Source organism: Xenopus laevis, chromosome 7S, assembly GCF_017654675.1.
Source record: "Xenopus laevis strain J_2021 chromosome 7S, Xenopus_laevis_v10.1, whole genome shotgun sequence".
Lineage (NCBI taxonomy): Eukaryota > Metazoa > Chordata > Amphibia > Anura > Pipidae > Xenopus > Xenopus laevis.
The window spans coordinates 107,326,376-107,347,997 of NC_054384.1; the positions used below are offsets into that span (position 1 = coordinate 107,326,376).

At 37.4% G+C, this 21,622-nt stretch overlaps 1 protein-coding gene across 1 annotated transcript; it reads left to right on the forward strand.

Moving 5' to 3' along the window:
• The first annotated feature begins 268 nt into the window (after window positions 1–268).
• LOC121396603 (sialoadhesin-like) lies at window positions 269–17,206 on the forward strand. Its single transcript, XM_041571707.1, has 9 exons — window positions 269–300; window positions 2,214–2,298; window positions 4,579–4,938; window positions 6,335–6,628; window positions 9,710–9,979; window positions 11,826–12,092; window positions 14,365–14,467; window positions 14,654–14,708; window positions 16,941–17,206. Exons 2-9 carry the CDS (start codon window positions 2,259–2,261, stop codon window positions 17,013–17,015), a joined length of 1,464 nt encoding a protein of 487 aa, XP_041427641.1. The 5' UTR covers window positions 269–300; window positions 2,214–2,258; the 3' UTR covers window positions 17,016–17,206.
• Window positions 17,207–21,622: the final 4,416 nt, after the last annotated feature.

The window sequence follows — 21,622 nt, forward strand, 5'->3', positions numbered from 1 at the left end:
GGATTTTCTAGTAGACTTAAGGTATCAAGATCCAAATTACAGAAAGATCCGTTATCCGGAAAGCCCAGGTCCCGAGCATTCTGGATAATAGGTTCCATACCTGTATTATCATTTCTCATATGCAAACATATATAATGTGCATTCACTTTCCACACTAACCACTGTGGTACCAAAGAACTGATTTGCATATGATCAGCCACTTCCCTAAAATGAACATTATGTGGCAGATATATCATACCCAGGCTTCCTAGCTGTCATTTCCATTTTAAGCAGTTTGTGGCTGGACTTGTGTGAGGACTGGTATGTACTGGATTTATTATATTAACATAGAGGGATCATAGATGGAACACAAGGCAGTGTAATGAGGAATGGTGTAGACCAGGGATCCCCAACCTTTTGAACCCCTGAGCAACATTCAGAAGTAAAAGCAGTTGGGGAGCAACACTAGCATGAAAAATGTTCTTGGGGTGCCAAATAAGTGCTGTGATTGGCCATTTGGTAGCCCCTATGTGGATTGTCAACCTGCATTGAGGCTCTGTTTGGCAGTTTTCGCCTGGTTTTTATACAACCAAAACTTGCAAACCAAAACATATTCAAAAATAAGCCCCTGCTTTGAGGCCACTTGGAGCAACATCCAAGGGGTTGGAGAGCAACATGTTGCTCACGAGCTACTGGTTGGGGATCACTGGTGTAGACCATGATAAAATTATATAATATATAATAAATAATTATACCCAGAAAATTGGGTTTCAACCCTCAGTAAGTTAGGGGCTATACAGTGACTGTTGTAGCTGTTGTGAGGGTTGCATGTGAATAATCTTGAAAAGTTGTAAAAATTAGGGTTTCAGGACTGAGTCTGTAGTGGAACTAGTGGCTTATCTTACACAATCTGTAAGTGGCTGATACAGGATATTTATGTATAGATAAATGTAAAGTCAAAGGGAACAAGGACTCTGATGAAATACACTTGCACTTAGAGAGTTATTACAATAAGTGCAGCTCTAGGCAATGTAGTGAACTGTATCGCTGCCTGATCGGCCTTCAAGTAAGTGTCCATTTGGCACAAAACGCGTCACTTGTCCTATTAAAGATTTTTTTTATTTTTATAACTATATTGGCTACTGCATTACTAGGAGTGGATCTCTTCTGATTTATACTGTAACTCTTAAAAAAGGATGTCCCTTGGACTGGGGAGACCACAATGTGATTTCTAACCTTTTCTTTTCTTTTTTTGGATTAAGTCATTTGATTTTGCTTTCAAGAGCAGAGCTGCGCACCACTTGTGTTCTTTTTTCTTTATTATTTTTCTGCCTGAACAATTGTGGTGCAATGATCAGCTAAGGTTTATATGACAGTTTTTATTACTACATTCAATTTTTACAGTGTATAATTATTTATTAGTAACCCTAAGCAGCCAACTAATGAATCTGCTTGTGTCAACCTATTCTGTTGTTACTGGATTTACTGGAAATAAGAAAATATTTCCTTCTGTTGTTGGTTTTTACTTGTTGTGGAGAGTCTAATATTAACTCTTCCGTGCAGGTAAGTGGAAATGGGTTATCTTATGTCTAAGAGATGTGGGGTGTATAAATAAGTGTAACTGCTATATTGACTGTGTTTTTGGGGTAGATTATTAACTTTTTTTAGATCATGACTGTGCACATCTCTTTTCTTAAACCTGTTGTGGTGGATCTAGGGGAACTATCGCAAAAATGAAAATGTAATATAAGCTTCCTCATACTGAAATAAGAAGCTTTCTAAATACAATCAATTAACAATTCTTCATTTTTTCTGAAATAATCAAGTTTATCCTCTCTAGTCTATTCCTCTCTCAGCATCTGTTTCTCTTCATTCTGTCTTCATGCAGCAGTTGGGTGTCAGATGACTGATCCAATATATCTTATAGGGGGGGGCTCCTTTCCTAGCAGATGAATTAGAGCTCACTCAAATAACTGATTCCAATACAAACAAAATCTAACAAAGTAACTACCTTTTGAACAAATTCTGCATGTAGAGAGACTGGATTTCTTTAATGTACTGAGTGCTAATACATCTTCTACGCAAAAGGAGCCCCCCTATAAGATATATTGGATCATTCATCTAGAATGCCCTCCCCTAGGTCATTAATGAACAAATTACATAGAAGTAGACCCAACACAGAGAATGTATCATTGCCAACCACAGATACATTTTTCATTTGGTTTTTGTTTCAGGAATAAGACCAAGATTGGTTGGAATGTTACAGGATTGAGCAAAACATGCACTTAAAGTGGATTATTCTCTTGGTTTTTTTTGAAGGTAAAGTCAACACTGTTCCATATCATTCAGATAGTAACACACAAAATTGTATTTTTTTTTTTAAAAAAAAATGTAGTTTCAAAAAATAATATCTCACATATGAGGGTTCCTGGTATAAAATAATTATATGGTTTTATTTTTGCTGACTATGCAATTCCTCACTGAGCTGCTTTATATATTGAGAGCTATAAAACAGTTCATTGTACATTGTAGGATTTGTGCCATTAGATCATACATTGTAATTATTAAACCAATGGTCATCTGGGCCCTGGAGCAGACATCCCTGCCAAGAATTAGAATGTGGGCTCAAATTAAGGGAAAAAAACTTGTGAACGCACCACCCTCTGATCGACCCAGCCACTCATTATAATGACTTTTATGACTCCATTATGAAAACACCCTGATTTACTCAGACAATTCCACGCTTCCATAAGCCCCAACCCTCCCACAAGCCCCATCCTATCACAAACTGTGTTTCACCTCTGACTGCACTACCTCTTGTATATATGGGATGCTATTTAGTCAACCAGGCAAATGCCGTGTCCCTCAGTCTTATATATGTTGCTCTGGAAATCAGTTTGGAGCGGGTTTTAGACTTGCTGCTCACCAGTGTTTTGTAGGGAATATTACAGTTGACATAAGAAAGTATTATATTGGGCTGACACATCACTGCATTGCTGGTTGATGTTACAAGAGTATCAGAACACTAACCAAAGAAAAGAAAGTGGGCACAAAAAACAAAACATAGAGTCACTCAACCAGTAGACCCATACCTGGACTGAGGGCACTGAGACTGAAAAGAGAATTTTTAAAATTGAGGTCACAGAAGGAAAGTATAAAGCTGTACCTCTATCATTAGATTTCATAAGATATTCCTTTCCCTTTGTGTGCCATTATTCCCCAGCAAGGAAAGAGAGGGACCTGTAATACAGTTGTAACACATTTTTGGGCTAAATAACAGCCTTCCCGGACTAGTACCAGTAGAACACCGGTTACTAGGGATGGGAGAATTTATTTGCCAGGCGTGAATTCGCCTCTGCAAACATCCCAGTAGTGGTCTCTGGATCACCTCCGGGAAATCCTCTATCCTGATTCCCTCTCCACTGGGATCCCAATACTACAGGCAATATGGCCTGGGAGAGATACCTCCAAACTGCCACTCCTATGTTGGAGCTCAGAACTGCTCTTTTTAGCTCAATCCTAACTGACTTACACTCCTAGGGGCAGATTTACTAAGCTCGAGTGAATAGTCAGAATCAAAAGATATTAGATTTTCGAAGTAATTTTTTGGGTACTTCGACCATCGAATCGAAGAAAAAAACGTTCGACCATTCAACCATTCGATAATCAAAGTACTGTCTCTTTAAAAAAAACTTTGACTTCATACTTCGCCAAATTAAAGCTACCGAAGTCCAATGTTAGCCTATGGGGACCTTCCCCAGAACTTTTCTACGTTTTTTTCGGTCGAATAAAAATTGTTCGATCGATCGCTTAAAATCGTTCGATTGAACAAAGCTTTTCTGCTAAAATCCTTCGAATTCGATATTACTTTGAGGGTCGAATTCTAGGGTTTTTTAACCCTCGAAATTCGACCCTTAGTAAATCTGTGTAGTGTACTATTACAGGAGCTACACCTGCCACTATATAATGCCTCATTCACGGAGCCCTGTACCCTGACTTTACTGGACCCATGCCCAGGCTCAGAGCACACATACACCCTGTTCCTCAGGTGGACGGCATAGAGGAAGTGCCACTCCTTCCCCAGCACTATGCTAAAGTGAGGCAGGAAGTGGTCACAGTTCCTCCTGGCCAATAATTGGGATATGCAAATACTTAAACTAGATACATGAGCTTTTGCCCAGTAACAAGGGAGATCAGGAAGTATAGGGAATTAAAGCCATAGAGACAAATTTAACTCTATGGTTCTCCACAAAGTTATAAGGAAAGAATGAATTACAAGTAAAGTGAGTATGATTGCAAGGAACAGAGATAACGATAGAAAGTTGTGGAAGGATGTATCTTTCCTCTGGCCTATAGATATAATTATAGGTAACAATTATAGGTAACAATAGGTGCCTTACAAATTTTTTACATTTTATGTCCCCTGATTTCCCATGAGTGTATACAATGATTTTTTGTTTGCTTGTTTTCATTTAAAATAATTACCGTGTTTTCACTGAATTAGAAGAATATTGTGCACTGTATCACTCTAGTTGGTCACAGGTTTGTGCTACAGTCTCTATACACTGTGTGTGTTGCACTAATGTGTCTGTTTGTCAGGCTGGTTCCCAGGTTCCTACAGTCAGAATTGGGCATTTACCCTCCCTGAATCCATCAGAGCATTGAGAGGATCCTGTGTGGAGATTCCCTGCACCTTCACCCGCCCCAGGGACTATGAGAACTTCAATCTGGTTTGGTACAAGGAAATCAATCTTCAACTTGACTATAAAATATTCAACCACCGGGATCCCTCTGATGTGAATGAACATTACAGAGGTCGCACTTTCCTGGTCAGCAATGACCCAAACAGCTGCTCCCTGAGGATTAATGATGTGCAAGAAACTGGCACTTATTATCCCTATATACATGGAAACTGTTGTGTCTTCGCTACGTGTCAGACTGTACATGTTGAAGTCTCAGGTAGGGGATGTTATGAGTCTCTAAGGTAGCAGGTATCAATCTAAATGAAAATAAAAGCACATGAATATTGGAGCACTAAATGATCTATGTTTTTAATAAGGAACTAAAGCTTGCAGAAAAACTTTTGTGTATATATTTATAGAGCGGCAGCTCCGGAGAGCAGGGAGGGGAGAGGACGGCAGAGGGGAGGGCAGGGGAGGATGGGGAGAGGGAGGCAGAGGGGAGAGGAGCAAACACAGACAAGGGGTAACACTATAACAGGTACCTGCCCGACACCCTGCACCCTAGGCAGGTGCCTATTCTGCCTACACCTAGTTCCGGCCCTGTCACAGTATCCTTTGCAGCCATTTTACAAAATCTAATGCTATGTAAGGAGTACACAAAGTATTTGTGTAGACCCATCCAGTGATGTCGGGGGTCAAGGATATGATGATAGATACATAGTGCTGGAAGGTCCAGTTATTCCCCATAAATAAAGTGCCCAAAAGTTGAAAACTAAAGGTAAAAGGCTTGGTGCAGAATAATAGTGCACTGCTAAAAAATGTTGTATTATATTCTACTGCAATGTTTATGGCATTGGTACCTTCCTGCAAGACTAAGATAATGTCAACATATTGCCAAAGAAAAGAACCTGGTATTTGCTTCTCACTACCCCCCAATCTTGATAGAGACGTACCATATCTAAGCCTCCTTAAAGGAGGGCATGGAGTTGCCATAGTAGAGTAGGAACTGATTTCGGGAATTTAATAGGAACTATGAAGATATGAAGAATAAGGTGCTTTAGAAAGATAATGGATTAAAAAACTTCTACTTGAATGTTCTATATATATATATATATATATATATATATATATATATATATATATATAAAAATGTTTGGTAAATTGTTAATACTGCTGTGCCTCCTTATTCAAGAAGCAATAATAATCTGTATTATTAATATTTATTTTTAAATACAATTAAGGATACATATTATTATATATATATCCGTAAAAATGTCTTATTTCCAGCACAAAGCACTGTGTGAAATGATGGCACTATATAAATAATAATAATAATAATAGATAAGGGTTAATTAAATACATTGATGGGACAATACGTATCATGGAATAATATAAAATATTCTAAGATAAATAAAATAATATCAAATAAAATACTTTCGGCATTGTCTACGTATTATTTTCTCAACTGGCATTATATGCAGAACAATTAAAAGTCCATTTATTGAGCCCAAGTTGAACATGTCTGTCTATTGCCTCTTCAGAAAAGCTGCATTTGGGCCAATTGATGATACAGAGATGAAGGATAAATTGGATGATATGAGAAAAGAGCATCAATGCCATAGTCAGATCCTATCATATCTGTTAATAGTAACTGAATTCATGTTTTCTTTTAGATGTTCCCAATGAGCCATCAATAGAGATACCCACAGATCTAACTGAGGGGGAAAGTGTCTCCATCTCCTGCTCTGTAGAACACACCTGCCCCTCCAGTCCCCCTACTCTACAGTGGAACAAAGCTGGACATAAACTCACTGAAAGGCAGTATAAACTTAAGGATGGAGTACGGAAAGTTACAACTGTTATGGAATATCTCCCCAACTGCCAGGATCATGGGACTGAACTTATATGTGACGCTATACATCCAAATTGGAAGATATCTAAAAAACTGGCCGTTTTAAATATAAAGTGTAGGTACTGGCTAACACAGAAAATGTAGGTTTTCCATATGTCATGTGTAGGTGGGCTCATTAGAATACTTCGACTGAGAGTCTGGCCAACTACCTTAATGGCTAAAAAATGTTTAATATAATTTAATCAATATAATCAATATAATTTATATTTAAGCTATTACCCATCCTTCTATGCATACTGCATTCTTGCTGTACCTCTTGCATGGTGTCATTTGTGTACAAATTTTAAAATGTAATTACTATTTCTATTCCCATATTAATCCACTGACATGCCATTTAAGGCGCTAGACATGATCTTGCTTTAGATATAGGGGCAATCTTACTTACCTCCCAAATTGCGCCAGCGACGGCTTCGTTGACATCACAACACTTCGCCAGGCGTAGATTCGCCAGGAGAACGCTAATTCACGAAAATCCGAAGTTGCGTCCAGGGTTCTGAACGCTTGTGAATTTGCGCTAGCGATAATATGATAAGCAGTTCGAAGTTACGCTAGCAATGCCTTCTTAGCATACGGCGTGAAGTTAAAGTACAATGGACGTATATTTTGCAGCAAATCCATTACATTACACAAGTCCAGGGACCCGTAATAAAATAAAATAGAGTTGTTATATTTAGTGATGGGCGAATTTGCGCTGTTTCGCTTTGCTGAAAAATTAGCGAATTTCCCGCAAAATTAGCAAAATGGCAAAAAATTCACGAAATGGCGCCGGCGTCTTGTTTTTGACACCGGCGTCCGTTTTTTCGCGGCCGTTTCACGAATTTTTTCGCTGGCGGCGAATCAGGCGAATTTGCACCTGGCGGATAAATTCACCCATCACTAGTTATATTGCCCTACACACGAGCCCAGTGTATAGTTTATGTGCCATATGTTAGGAAATGTAGGGGGGAAGCTGGGTACTCCAAAAAAAAAATGTATGATCTTTTTCAGCCTATCACCCTGTAAAAAGTAAAAGTCGCCAGCGTTTTTTGGGACTTAGAAAAATGTTCAACTTTTTTTTGAGGAACGCTCACTTCGCCTGGTCTGAGGTGGCGATGGCAAGTCTGGCGCAAGAGGTAACGTTCAATAAAATCAGAATCTTAGTGAATTTGCATAGTTACGTCCATTCGCCAGAGTGAAAATCTGTCTGGCGTTAGAGTTCGAAGTAGCGCTAGAGTCTATCTCCTTCACTAGCGAATTTACAAATTTTCGCCAGCGTTAGTCACTTCGCCCTTTAGTAAATTTGCCCCATAGTCTCTTCTTGGCTGAGTTGTGGTATGCGGGTTGGAGGAAGGGTTTCCAAACACATTTCTCACAGGACATCAATAAGCATTTACACATTTGGTTCTTAACTCTGTATTGCTCTGTTAGGATCTCAAACAAATATTTAAACAATATGGGGCAAATTTACATAGGGTCGAATATCGAGGGTTAATTAACCCTCGATATTCGACTGCCGAATTGAAATCCTTCGACTTTGAATATCGAAGTCAAAGGATTTAGCGCAATTCGTTCGATCGAACGATCGAACGAATAATCGAACGATCGAACGATTAAATCCTTCGAATCTAACGATTCTAAGTATTTTAAACCCTCAATCGAACGAAATTCCTTCGATCAAAAAAACCTTGGAAAGCCTATGGGGACCTTCCCCATAGGCTAAAACATAGGTTTTAGGTGGCGAACTAGGGGGTTGAAGAATTTTTTAAAGAGACAGTACTTCGACTATCGAATAGTCGAATAGTGGAACGATTTTTAGTTTGAATCGTTCGATTCGAAGTCGAAGGTCGTAGTCGAAGGTCGAAGTAGCCTGTTTGATGGTCGAAGTAGCCATATTCGACCATTCGAAATTCGAACTTTTTTTCCTCTATTCCTTCACTCAAAGTAAATGGGCCCCTATATGTTTTTGTGAAGATCAGGTATCCCAACTGAAACCACTGCCAAACTGCCAATGGAGGTGTAACTCTTTGAGATTCAGTGCCATAGTTGTTGCCCCTGACAGCTACCCTGTAAAACCCTGCTTCCCTCACGGCTGCCCTGCTATAATTTCTCTTTTAACAGATTCTCCAAAAAATGTAAGAATCATATTTAATGGCAATAAAGAAATGAAAGAAGGGGATGAGGTGACTTTAAGCCAGTGATGCCAACCTTGCAGGCAATGACTTTATCTGGTACAACAATAAGAGAGATGGAAGTGTTGAGTTGAGAGAGGACCATGGGCAGAGCGAGGGGTGCTCCACCAATGAGTCAAGTTAATCAACTCGCCTCAGGCTACATTGCCCCCCTGGTTGCCAGGGGCAGCAAAAATGCTTGTAACTAAGAGCCGAATTTCCATCTTTCAACCCAGAAATTCGGCTCTTCTAGTGCAGAGAGCGCCATAGTGAGTGCCGTGGGCAGGGGTGGGGGTGGAAAAAGGAAGGCCGTCTCAGGCGCAAAATGGCTAGGATCCCCCTGGGCAGAACATACCTGTGACTGTTGGGTGGGACAACGAGAAATACTCCTGCACTGCAAAGAACCCACTGGGAACTGGAAATTCCAAGGTTTTAGAGGTGGAGGTTTTATGTGAGTAACTGATATTTCCCTATTCAATCCACCGGAATATTTTTGTTTTAAAAACATTTTTTTTAGTTCTTTACAATGAAAGGTAAAACACTTTTACTCCCAAAAAAAATTTTTATTTGCAGATGCTGAACAAATGGATAATGGATAACCTTTGTATTTTAATATTTTCACTTCATTTTAAGGTGAAAGCCCTTGTTATTGTCAGATGATTTGCTAGTGCCTTCCCTCAAAAAAATAAAGATAAAATGGAAAAAATCTTTGTATCTCATCAAACTTCTCCTTAATTGACCCTCAAAGCATATCAAGAGCAAATAGGAGTTGCAAAAAGCAATTCATTTTTAATTTGTTTGTTTTAAAAACAGCAAAAAAACAGACATTATTGTGAAAAATCACTATTTATGATAAACTGTAGGAAAGATCATCCATTACAACTGCCAATCAGGTGGAAGTGCCACAATGAACATTAATCCTAAACAGCTACCTCTATCTCTTCTCCTGATGGTTGCCCGGCTGCTAAATATTATTTCTATTTTAACAGATTCACCAAAAAATGTAAGAGTCATATCTGATGGTCAGAAGGACATTAAAGTAGGCGATCAAGTGAGATTAATCTGTGCCAGTGATGCCAACCCTCCTGCAAATTACTTTTACTGGCACAGATACTTGAGAGACAATACTAAAATGTGGAAAAAGGAGCATGGGCAGAACCTAACTGAGACTGTGCGGCGGGACAGAAAGAAATATTCCTGCACCGCATGGAACCCACTGGGAACTGGAGATTCCAAGGTTTTGGAGCTGCAGGTTTTATGTAAGTAATTGATGTTTCATTATTAAAGGGGACCCGTCACCCAAACAAAATGATCCAAATCCTATTTTATCATGTTAGTCAAGCAAAATGAACTTTAATTACACTGTTTAAATTATTTGAATATTGTTTCCATCAGTCTGGGAATTCATAATTATAACAAGCAGGCAGGAGCCATTGTGTGGACACTGTTATTAAGACAAGACTTGTATCATCTCAGAATCATGTTTGTGCACCAGAATGGGGGACCCAATGTCCATCCCCATGTCCTGGTTACACAATTAAATCATTAAGACAGCTGGGGGAATGTGGGGAGAGCAGTGACATGTAGGAAGTGCTGAATGGAAAGTGAAAGTAATTGCTTGCCCCGCCTCTATGCCTAGGCATAGAGGCGGGGTAGGCAATACTTGATTGACAGCTGATATTTTTAAATGAGTTTAGAACAGCTATGAATACTTTAATAAAAAAAAAGAAATTGGATTTCATATTTAATTTAAGAAGGACTTTTATTATACAGATTTTTATGTCTGGGTGACGGGTCCACTTTAAATACACAGGAACATTATTGTTGTGTTTGTATTTACTACTTACAGTAATTGGTTAAAAAACAGAAGACAGATAGTTTGCACCCTTTATAGCACATATATGAAGGATATTATCTAGAATGCTCGGGACCTGGGGTTTTACAGATAAGGGATCTTTCCCTTGGTTCTTTCCTTTCTATTGGATTTAACAGTTCTTCAAGGAATGTCCAAGTATAGGAAGATTTTTTTTTTTTTTTATAATCCAAACTTATGCTTCTGTAGAACATGATCTTGATCAGGACATGTTTTGATAGCTCCTTGGTCGTTCAGAAACAGGTGTATTATTCTGAAACCATGTGACACCTCACATAAGAGGGATTCATTCAGCTTCAGATTTCTGAAACGAGCATAGTATATTCAGAGTTACATTTAGTTTAGAATAGGTATCATTATGTAATTTGTACATATTATATTTGTATATAGACATATCTGTTTATGTATGTGATACATGTGCATTGGGGTTCTACTGACTCCAGATTTGAAGAGTTCCTTCTTTCAAATGTAGTTTACATATATCTCCAAAAGGGTTTATTTGGATTTATGGTGATTTATCAGCTGGAAGAGTTATGATGAGTTCCAAGCCTCCTGGCATCGGGTTCGTTGTTATACCCCAAAGTGCTTTGTAATCTATTCATTTCATGATCCCATGGATAGGCTCATGGCACCCAGTTCAAGGGGCAGCAAAGCAGAAATATCAGATGACCAAGAATTTCTGAAGCAAAAAGTGGTGTAAAAATCAGCAGCAGCTACACATCCACCAACATTCTTTCCATAGTTCTGGGACTATGCCTTATTTTATCCAGTGGGAAAAGCTTGGAGTATTCCAGTGCCTTCATTTTCTGACACACCTTTATAAATATGCCTATAATGAATGAAAGTACTGATAGGCGAATGAATTCGCCAGGCACAAATTCGCAGTGAATTTCCACGTTTTGCTGCTGGCGAATAACTTCGCAAAATTGCAGCAAAAATTCGCCGGCCTCAGAAAAATTTGGATGCCCGTTTGAAAAGTCATGGGCATCAAAACTTATATTGACTTTAATACAAAGTCAAAATTGACGAGATCGACAAAATTGATGCATGTGTCAAAAGTTGCGTTTCGCAAAATATTAGTCGAATCGAAACGGGGCAAATTCGCCCATCACTAAATGAAAGTCCTACCTGCAGCAGAGAACAAAGAAATTCATGCTACTGTGTATTATGAGAAGCGGGACCTTAAAAATACCAGAATGTTGATGTAATTGTATTTACCAATGTTTCTGCAGATGACGACAAAGATGTCACAATTAAAGGAAAAAATAAAATTGAGGAAGGAAAAGTCCTGCAGCTTGAATGTCATTTCTCAGACTATAATACAACTAACTCCCACTACAGCTACAGCTGGTATCTAAATGGGAATCCTGTGAATGGACAGACTGGCAGAATTTTACAAATAAATAACATTACAAAGTCCCGTTCTGGCAACTACAGCTGCATTGTGCAGAACAGAGGCAGATCTTTCTATTCCCCATGGTTTGCTGTCACAGTCATGTGTGAGTATTACATAGTATGAAAAATGTGCTAAAATAATAAGGAAAATTTAGGCACACACTTAGGGACAGATTTACTAAGCTCGAGTGAACAGTTCGAATCCAAAAATATTTGAATTTCTAAGTAATTTTTTAAGTACTTCGACCATCTAATTGGTCAAATTCGATCAAATTCGAAGTAAAAATCGTTCGACCATTCGATAATCGAAGTACTGTCTCTTTAAAAATCCTTCGACTCAATACTTCACCAAATAAAAGCTACCGAATTGAATGTTAGCCTATGGGGACATTGCAAGGGCTGCACCCCTCCTCTGGAACTCTCTCCCACAGTCTGTCCAACTTTCTCCCAACCTTTCTGCTTTCAAGCAATCTCTTAAAACGCACTTCTTTCGAGAGGCCTCCCCTCACTCTGCTTAACTACCAAACGCAAAACCACATTTCTCACCCACTTAATTCGATCTTGCCCACTCCCACACCTTGTGTATTACTCCCTTCCCTTTAGAGTGTAAGCTCTTTTGCATAGGGCCTTCCTTATCATTTGTACCGGTATTGATTGTGATGTATGTAACTCCATATGTTCTATGTATATAATTCATGTGATTTAGTTGTATAATCACATTTACTTTACAGTGCTACGCAATATGTTGGCGCTATAAAAATACATGTTAATAATAATAATAATAATAATGGATAACCTTTGTATTTTAATATTTTCACTTAATTTTAAGGTGAAAGCCCTTGTTAATGTCAAATGATTTGCTAGTGCCTTCCCTCAAAAAAATAAAGATACATGGGAAAAAAACTTTGTATCTTATCAAACTTCTCCTTAATTGACCCTCAAAGCATATCAAGAGCAAATAGGAATTGCAAAAAAGCAATTCATTTTTAATTTGTTTGTTTTAAAAACAGCAAAAAAACAGACATTATTGTTAAAAATCACTATTTATGATAAACTGTAGGAAAGATCATCCATTACAACTGCCAATCAGGTGGAAGTGCCACAATGAACATTAATCCTAAACAGCTACCTCTATCTCTTCTCCTGATGGTTGCCCGGCTGCTAAATATTATTTCTATTTTAACAGATTCACCAAAAAATGTAAGAGTCATATCTGATGGTCAGAAGGACATTAAAGAAGGCGATCAAGTGAGATTAATCTGTGCCAGTGATGCCAATCCTCCTGCAAATTACTTTTACTGGCACAGATACTTGAGAGACTTGAGAAATTTAGGCACACACTTACAGTAGGGGCAGATTTACTAAGCTCGAGTGAATAGTTCGAATTCAAAAATATTTGATTTTCGAAGTAATTTTTTGGGTACTTCGACCATCTAATTGGTCAAATTCGATCAAATTTGAAGTAAAAATCGTTCGACCATTCGATAATCAAAGTACTGTCTCTTTAAAAATCCTTTGACTCAATACTTTGCCAAATAAAAGCTACCGAATTGAATGTTAGCCTATGGGGACATTGTAGATAAGTTTTGGGCACTTTTTATGATCGAATAAAAATCATTCGATCGATCGCTTAAAATCTTTTTTATCGATCGATCGAACGATTTTTATTCGATCAAACCTTTTGCACTAAAATCCTTCGAATTCGATATTCGAATTCGAAGGATTTAACTTTGAGGGTCGAATTCGAAGGTTTTTTAACCCTCGAAATTTGAGTCTTAATTAATCTGCCCCTTAGGCTAATTGGTAACAGAGAATAAAAAATGTATGTACTTGCAGATAATGAATTATTGGTAAAATGGGACCAGGCATTAATTAATCACTTTTATCTCGCTGTCTATAATTACTGTTACACATGGGGACTGATTTATCAAAGGTCGAATGTTAGAGTTTGTTCTTACCTCAGATGACCTTGAATAGTATCTTATTTAAGGAAAAACTCTAAATTCGTTCGAATCTAAATCTCGAACGAATATTACCAACTCAAAAACTCAAATCAAATTCAAAACGAATTAGACTAAACTCGAGTCCAGTTTTTTCTCAAACTCGAATGTCATGTTCAAATGGGTCACTGGACCTCTGTCATTGACTTTTACATGAACTCGGCCGGTTTTAGGTGGCGAATAGTCAAATTCGAGTTGTTGCCAGGGTGAAGGTATGATAAATCTTGAATTCGAATTTGAGTTTGAGTTTGGATTATTCCCAACTCGAATTTGTGTGTTTTGACCAAAATAGACTAACTCGGAAATTTGAATTCAAATTTACAATTAGAACCTTAATAAATCTGCCCATTTAAACTGTTATTTTCTTCAATTGCAGCTGCACAGACAGGAGACGATCTGCCAATGGGGGTAATAATCGGAGGTGTAGCTGGTTCTGTATTGGTCATACTATTGATTCTAGGTCTATACTTATTTTACAGGTCAGTAATTAGATTCTTTTGTAAGAGATAATACAGACAAGTCATAAACTTGGATAACAGATTGCAATTAACTTGTATTAGTCTTTTAGCACGTGTTTGATATTATTTTTATTAATACAGTATATAGTAATTATCATTATATTGACATGCTCTAAACTTGAGGTTTTTTCCCCCAAACACATCCAGAAAGTCACAGAAACTAGAGGCTTCTGGAGGCAGGAGAGTTGAGACCAACATACAAGTAAGTCTATAAAGTTAGATGTGTCTATAACCTGACCAGTAGTGGTATGGTATGGATTAGTCATCTGTAACACTTCGGGGCTGTTTTATCAAGGGTCGAATTTTGAGGGTTAAAAAACCCTCCAATTCGACCTTCAAAGTAAAATCCTTCGAATTCGAATATCGAATTCGAAAGATTTTAGCGCAAAATGTTCGAATAAAAATCGTTTGATCGAACAATAAAATCGTTTGAATCGATCAATTGAATGATTTTTATTCGATCTTAAAAATTGCCTAAAACCTATCTACAATGTCCCCATAGGCTAACATTCAATTCGGTAGCTTTTAGTTGGCGAAGTGTTGAGTCGATGGATTTTTTTAATGAGACAGTACTTCGATTTTAATTCGAATCGTTTGAATCAATTTGACCAATTCTATGGTCGAAGTACCCAAAAAATTACTTAAAAATTTGAATATTTTTGGATTCGAACTATTCACTCGAGCTTAGTAAATCTGCCCCTTGGTGTGGCAACCTTTCCTTACTGCTTTATTGTTCTGCAACAATCACGTAAAAACTCATGGACGAGATTCGATTTCAGATTAAAGTTGTTCTGAATTTTGCAATTCAGAACAACGTATCTCATTGTTTATCAAGTGAAAACTCTATTGAAGTCTATGGGGAAAAAAAACTGGGACTGAATTAGGAGAAAAGTTTTTTCTCCTCGAATTGAACCTCGTTCATGACTTTTCACATGATAAATCATAAGATAACTTTTTGTCACTGAATTGGATCTGACCCATAGGCTGGTAAAAAGCTTCAGACTCACATGGAAAACTGATTTTGATTCTAACACTTAGGGGTTATAAATATCAGATGTTTTCTTATTATTTAATTTAAATAAAATAAATAAGCAATTGGACCTTATTTATTATTAAAAACAGCTTGATTTAATCTGATTGGGGGAAAACTCAAAAAAATTAAAGGAAAACCTGAATTGTACGTTTTTTTTTCCAATTGTTTCCCCGAATTGCTTGATTTTTTTCTGGATTTTTACTGAAAAGTCAGATTTTTCACCGAAATGGTCAGATTTTCGGGCTAATTCCAGTGCAGACCACTGAAACGTCCAAATAGGATATGGACCTCTCCCATCGATGTATATACAACCTCAGCAGGTCTGAGATGGTGGATTTTCCATTTCTGACTTTTTGAAGCCTCTGGGTATAATAAATCTCGAAATATTCCATTTTTTTCCTTTTCTCAATGTCAATTTGCAGAATTCCCAGTCCATTAGAAATATCTACATTACACGTAAGAAGAGAGACGCAGCCGCATATGAGTCAGGGTAAAACAAACTGGGGAGATTTGATATTTTTCCATTCCAGGAATAAATATGGGGCATTTTTAATGCACTGGGTCTGACCAAGATGCCTAGACTTCCCAGATGGTCACCTGATTGAATACACCTACTACAGTAATGAAAATGCTTAAAAATGGTCAGTAGACAAAAATGCATTAGACATATACAGCCAAAATCATTCTGATGATAGAGGAGGGGGTGTAATAAATAAAATATAATAAGGAGAAAAAATTGCATGAGCATAAAAAGGAATGAGGTCCCATATAAATGTCTGGATTTCCTTATTTGGTCCTAGAGCCCGCCAGCTTTGCCCCCCCCCACCCGCGCAAGCACACACATAGGGGCAGATTTATCAAGGATCGAATTTGAAAAACTTTGAAATTTCGAATTCGACTATTCGACCATTCGATAACCGAAGTACTGTCTCTTTAAAAAATACTTTGACTTCATACTTCATACTTGATGCAGAGGGGGTGGGCTGTGACACAGAGGGGGCAGGGCCATGATGCAGTGGGTTGGCCGATAGCCTTGTCAATCATGGGCAACCCTTCAAATTACTAGGCTGTCCGGGTCAAAACCGGCAACATGTACTATTGTTGATTATGCATTTTACTTTACTTTGGGCTTTATCTTAGAAATGCTCTGGATCCAGTCTGTATCTTTAATTATGAAGTTTTAGAGGTGAATAAATAGGGCTCAAACCTGAGTCAATATTGATCATGTATTGTCAGCATTAGAGACGGTCACATCTTACTGAAAACTACATATCATTCTAGAGTATATTTTACATAGACTTAGGGTTACAGAAAGAGTAAACAAATTAAAATATATAAAATCATTCTGTGCCGAAAATTTTATGGAAAAAATGCAACACATTTGTCTATGTACTTTTGCAGAATGTCCAACCCATTGAAAGAGTTTACGCTGCACTTCAGATGAGACACACAGATGTATATGAAGATATTATGTAAAAACACATTGAGGAGAGTTGACATTGTTTCAGCCCAAGTATGAAAATGGAACATGGATGAAGCATTTGGTCTGAACAAGGAGCCAAGTGGTTTCAAAGAGAAGGATGTGAAACATAAATTCACAGAAATGATTCGACATATACGGGGTTGTGTAATGAAATAAAATAATGGGGAAGCCCATTTATCAACATTCTGAGTTTGATTGTTTTGGAGGTTTTTGAAACCACAAAAAAAAAATCTATAAAACCACAAATTCCATATAATTTATTAAAAGATGTGAATATAAAAATCACTAATGAAAAAAAAAAACAGAGGGATCCTAATAAGACAAAGAAAACCTCTAACTCCTCAAATGTTTTGGGGCCCATTTACTTAGCTCGAGTGAAGGAATAGAATAAAAAAACTTCGAATTTGGAATGATTTTTTTGGCTACTTCGACCATCGAATTGGCTACTTCGACTACCACTTCAACTTCGAATGGAACATTTTGAACTAAAAAACGTTCGACTATTCGACCATTCGATAGTCGAAGTACTGTCTCTTTAAAAAAAACTTCGACCCCCTAGTTCGCCACCTAAAACCTACCGAAGTCAATGTTAGCCTATGGGGAAGGTCCCCATAGGCTTTGCTAGCTTTTTTAGGTCGAAGAAAAATCGACCCATCGATGGATTAAAATCCTTCAAATCGAACGATTCGATCAAACGAATTGCGGTAAATCCTTCGACTTTGATATTCGAAGTCGAAGGATTTCATTTCGGCAGTCGAATATCGAGGGTTAATTAACCCTCGATATTCGACCTTAAGTAAATTTGCCCCTTTGTTTGCAATTACTAGAGATAAAAACCCCAAAAACCTCCAAAAGCCAAATTAAAGAAATATTGCATACGGGCAGCTCTTATTCACTTCTATAGGACCTTGACAACTTTTAGATGGCAAACTAAAGTTTTTTAATGAGTTTTTAATGCTTAATAAATACTTTTTTTTGTTGTGGTTTAGAGTAATCAGAAATAAAACCCAAGATTTTTAGTGCTAAAAAATAAAATTTGATAAAATGAAAAAAAAAAGTTAAATGAGCCCCTGAGTCTGCCCAGGTGCAGTAACCTGTGGTAACCCATCAGCAGGAGGCAATTACTGGTCACCTGTTTAAAAGAAACATTTTATTGGTTGCCATGGGTTACTGCTACTGGGCAGACATTACAGGGCCCATTTACTTAGCTCGAGTGAAGGAATAGTATAAAAAAACTTTGAATTTCAAATGTTTTTTTTGGCTGCTTCGACCATCGAATTGGCTACTTCGACCTTCGATTACGACTTTGACTTCGAATCCAAAGATTCAAACTAAAAATCGTTCGAATATTCGACCATTTGATAATCGAAGTACTGTCTGTTGAAAAAAAACTTCGACCCCCTACTACCGAGGTGCAATGTTAGCCTATGGGGAAGGTCCCCATAGGCTTTCTTAGCTTTTTTTGGTCGTAGAAAAATCGTTTGTTCGATTGATGGATTAAAATCCTTCGAATCGTTCGATTCGAAGGATTTAATCGTTCGAAAATACGATTTTTCGTTTGATCGTTCAATCAAACTAATTGCAGTAAATCCTTCGACTTCGATATTCGAAAAGTTTTTTCTTCTCGAATTGAACCTCGTTCATGACTTTTCACATGATAAACCATAAGATAACTTTTTGTCACTGAATTGGATCTGACCCATAGGCTGATATAAAGCTTCAGACTCACATGGAAAACTGATTTTGATTCTAACACTTAGGGGTTATAAATATCAGATTTTTTCTTATTATTTAGTTTAAATAAAATAAATAAGCAATTGGACCTTATTTATTATTAAAAACAGCTTGATTTAATCTGATTGGGGGAAAACTCAAAAAAATTAAAGGAAAACCTGAATTGTACGTTTTTTTTTCCAATTGTTTCCCCGAATTGCTTGATTTTTTTCTGGATTTTTACTGAAAAGTCAGATTTTTCACCGAAATGGTCAGATTTTCGGGCTAATTCCAGTGCAGACCACTGAAACGTCCAAATAGGATATGGACCTCTCCCATCGATGTATATACAACCTCAGGAGGTCTGAGATGGTGGATTTTCCATTTCTGACTTTTTGAAGCCTCTGGGTATAATAAATCTCGAAATATTCCATTTTTTTCCTTTTCTCAATGTCAATTTGCAGAATTCCCAGTCCATTAGAAATATCTACATTACACGTAAGAAGAGAGACGCAGCCGCATATGAGTCAGGGTAAAACAAACTGGGGAGATTTGATATTTTTCCATTCCAGGAATAAATATGGGGCATTTTTAATGCACTGGGTCTGACCAAGATGCCTAGACTTCCCAGATGGTCACCTGATTGAATACACCTACTACAGTAATGAAAATGCTTAAAAATGGTCAGTAGACAAAAATGCATTAGACATGTACAGCCAAAATCATTCTGATGATAGAGGAGGGGGTGTAATAAATAAAATATAATAAGGAGAAAAAATTGCATGAGCATAAAAAGGAATGAGGTCCCATATAAATGTCTGGATTTCCTTATTTGGTCCTAGAGCCCGCCAGCTTTGCCCCCCCCCACCCGCGCAAGCACACACATAGGGGCAGATTTATCAAGGATCGAATTTGAAAAACTTTGAAATTTCGAATTCGACTATTCGACCATTCGATAACCGAAGTACTGTCTCTTTAAAAAATACTTTGACTTCATACTTCATACTTGATGCAGAGGGGGTGGGCTGTGACACAGAGGGGGCAGGGCCATGATGCAGTGGGTTGGCCGATAGCCTTGTCAATCATGGGCAACCCTTCAAATTACTAGGCTGTCCGGGTCAAAACCGGCAACATGTACTATTGTTGATTATGCATTTTACTTTACTTTGGGCTTTATCTTAGAAATGCTCTGGATCCAGTCTGTATCTTTAATTATGAAGTTTTAGAGGTGAATAAATAGGGCTCAAACCTGAGTCAATATTGATCATGTATTGTCAGCATTAGAGACGGTCACATCTTACTGAAAACTACATATCATTCTAGAGTATATTTTACATAGACTTAGGGTTACAGAAAGAGTAAACAAATTAAAATATATAAAATCATTCTGTGCCGAAAATTTTATGGAAAAAATGCAACACATTTGTCTATGTACTTTTGCAGAATGTCCAACCCATTGAAAGAGTTTACGCTGCACTTCAGATGAGACACACAGATGTATATGAAGATATTATGTAAAAACACATTGAGGAGAGTTGACATTGTTTCAGCCCAAGTATGAAAATGGAACATGGATGAAGCATTTGGTCTGAACAAGGAGCCAAGTGGTTTCAAAGAGAAGGATGTGAAACATAAATTCACAGAAATGATTCGACATATACGGGGTTGTGTAATGAAATAAAATAATGGGGAAGCCCATTTATCAACATTCTGAGTTTGATTGTTTTGGAGGTTTTTGAAACCACAAAAAAAAAAATCTATAAAACCACAAATTCCATATAATTTATTAAAAGATGTGAATATAAAAATCACTAATGAAAAAAAAAAACAGAGGGATCCTAATAAGACAAAGAAAACCTCTAACTCCTCAAATGTTTTGGGGCCCATTTACTTAGCTCGAGTGAAGGAATAGAATAAAAAAAACTTCGAATTTGGAATGATTTTTTTGGCTACTTCGACCATCGAATTGGCTACTTCGACTACCACTTCAACTTCGAATGGAACATTTTGAACTAAAAAACGTTCGACTATTCGACCATTCGATAGTCGAAGTACTGTCTCTTTAAAAAAAACTTCGACCCCCTAGTTCGCCACCTAAAACCTACCGAAGTCAATGTTAGCCTATGGGGAAGGTCCCCATAGGCTTTGCTAGCTTTTTTAGGTCGAAGAAAAATCGACCCATCGATGGATTAAAATCCTTCAAATCGAACGATTCGATCAAACGAATTGCGGTAAATCCTTCGACTTTGATATTCGAAGTCGAAGGATTTCATTTCGGCAGTCGAATATCGAGGGTTAATTAACCCTCGATATTCGACCTTAAGTAAATTTGCCCCTTTGTTGCAATTACTAGAGATAAAAACCCCAAAAACCTCCAAAAGCCAAATTAAAGAAATATTGCATACGGGCAGCTCTTATTCACTTCTATAGGACCTTGACAACTTTTAGATGGCAAACTAAAGTTTTTTAATGAGTTTTTAATGCTTAATAAATACTTTTTTTTGTTGTGGTTTAGAGTAATCAGAAATAAAACCCAAGATTTTTAGTGCTAAAAAATAAAATTTGATAAAATGAAAAAAAAAGTTAAATGAGCCCCTGAGTCTGCCCAGGTGCAGTAACCTGTGGTAACCCATCAGCAGGAGGCAATTACTGGTCACCTGTTTAAAAGAAACATTTTATTGGTTGCCATGGGTTACTGCTACTGGGCAGACATTACAGGGCCCATTTACTTAGCTCGAGTGAAGGAATAGTATAAAAAAACTTTGAATTTCAAATGTTTTTTTTGGCTGCTTCGACCATCGAATTGGCTACTTCGACCTTCGATTACGACTTTGACTTCGAATCCAAAGATTCAAACTAAAAATCGTTCGAATATTCGACCATTTGA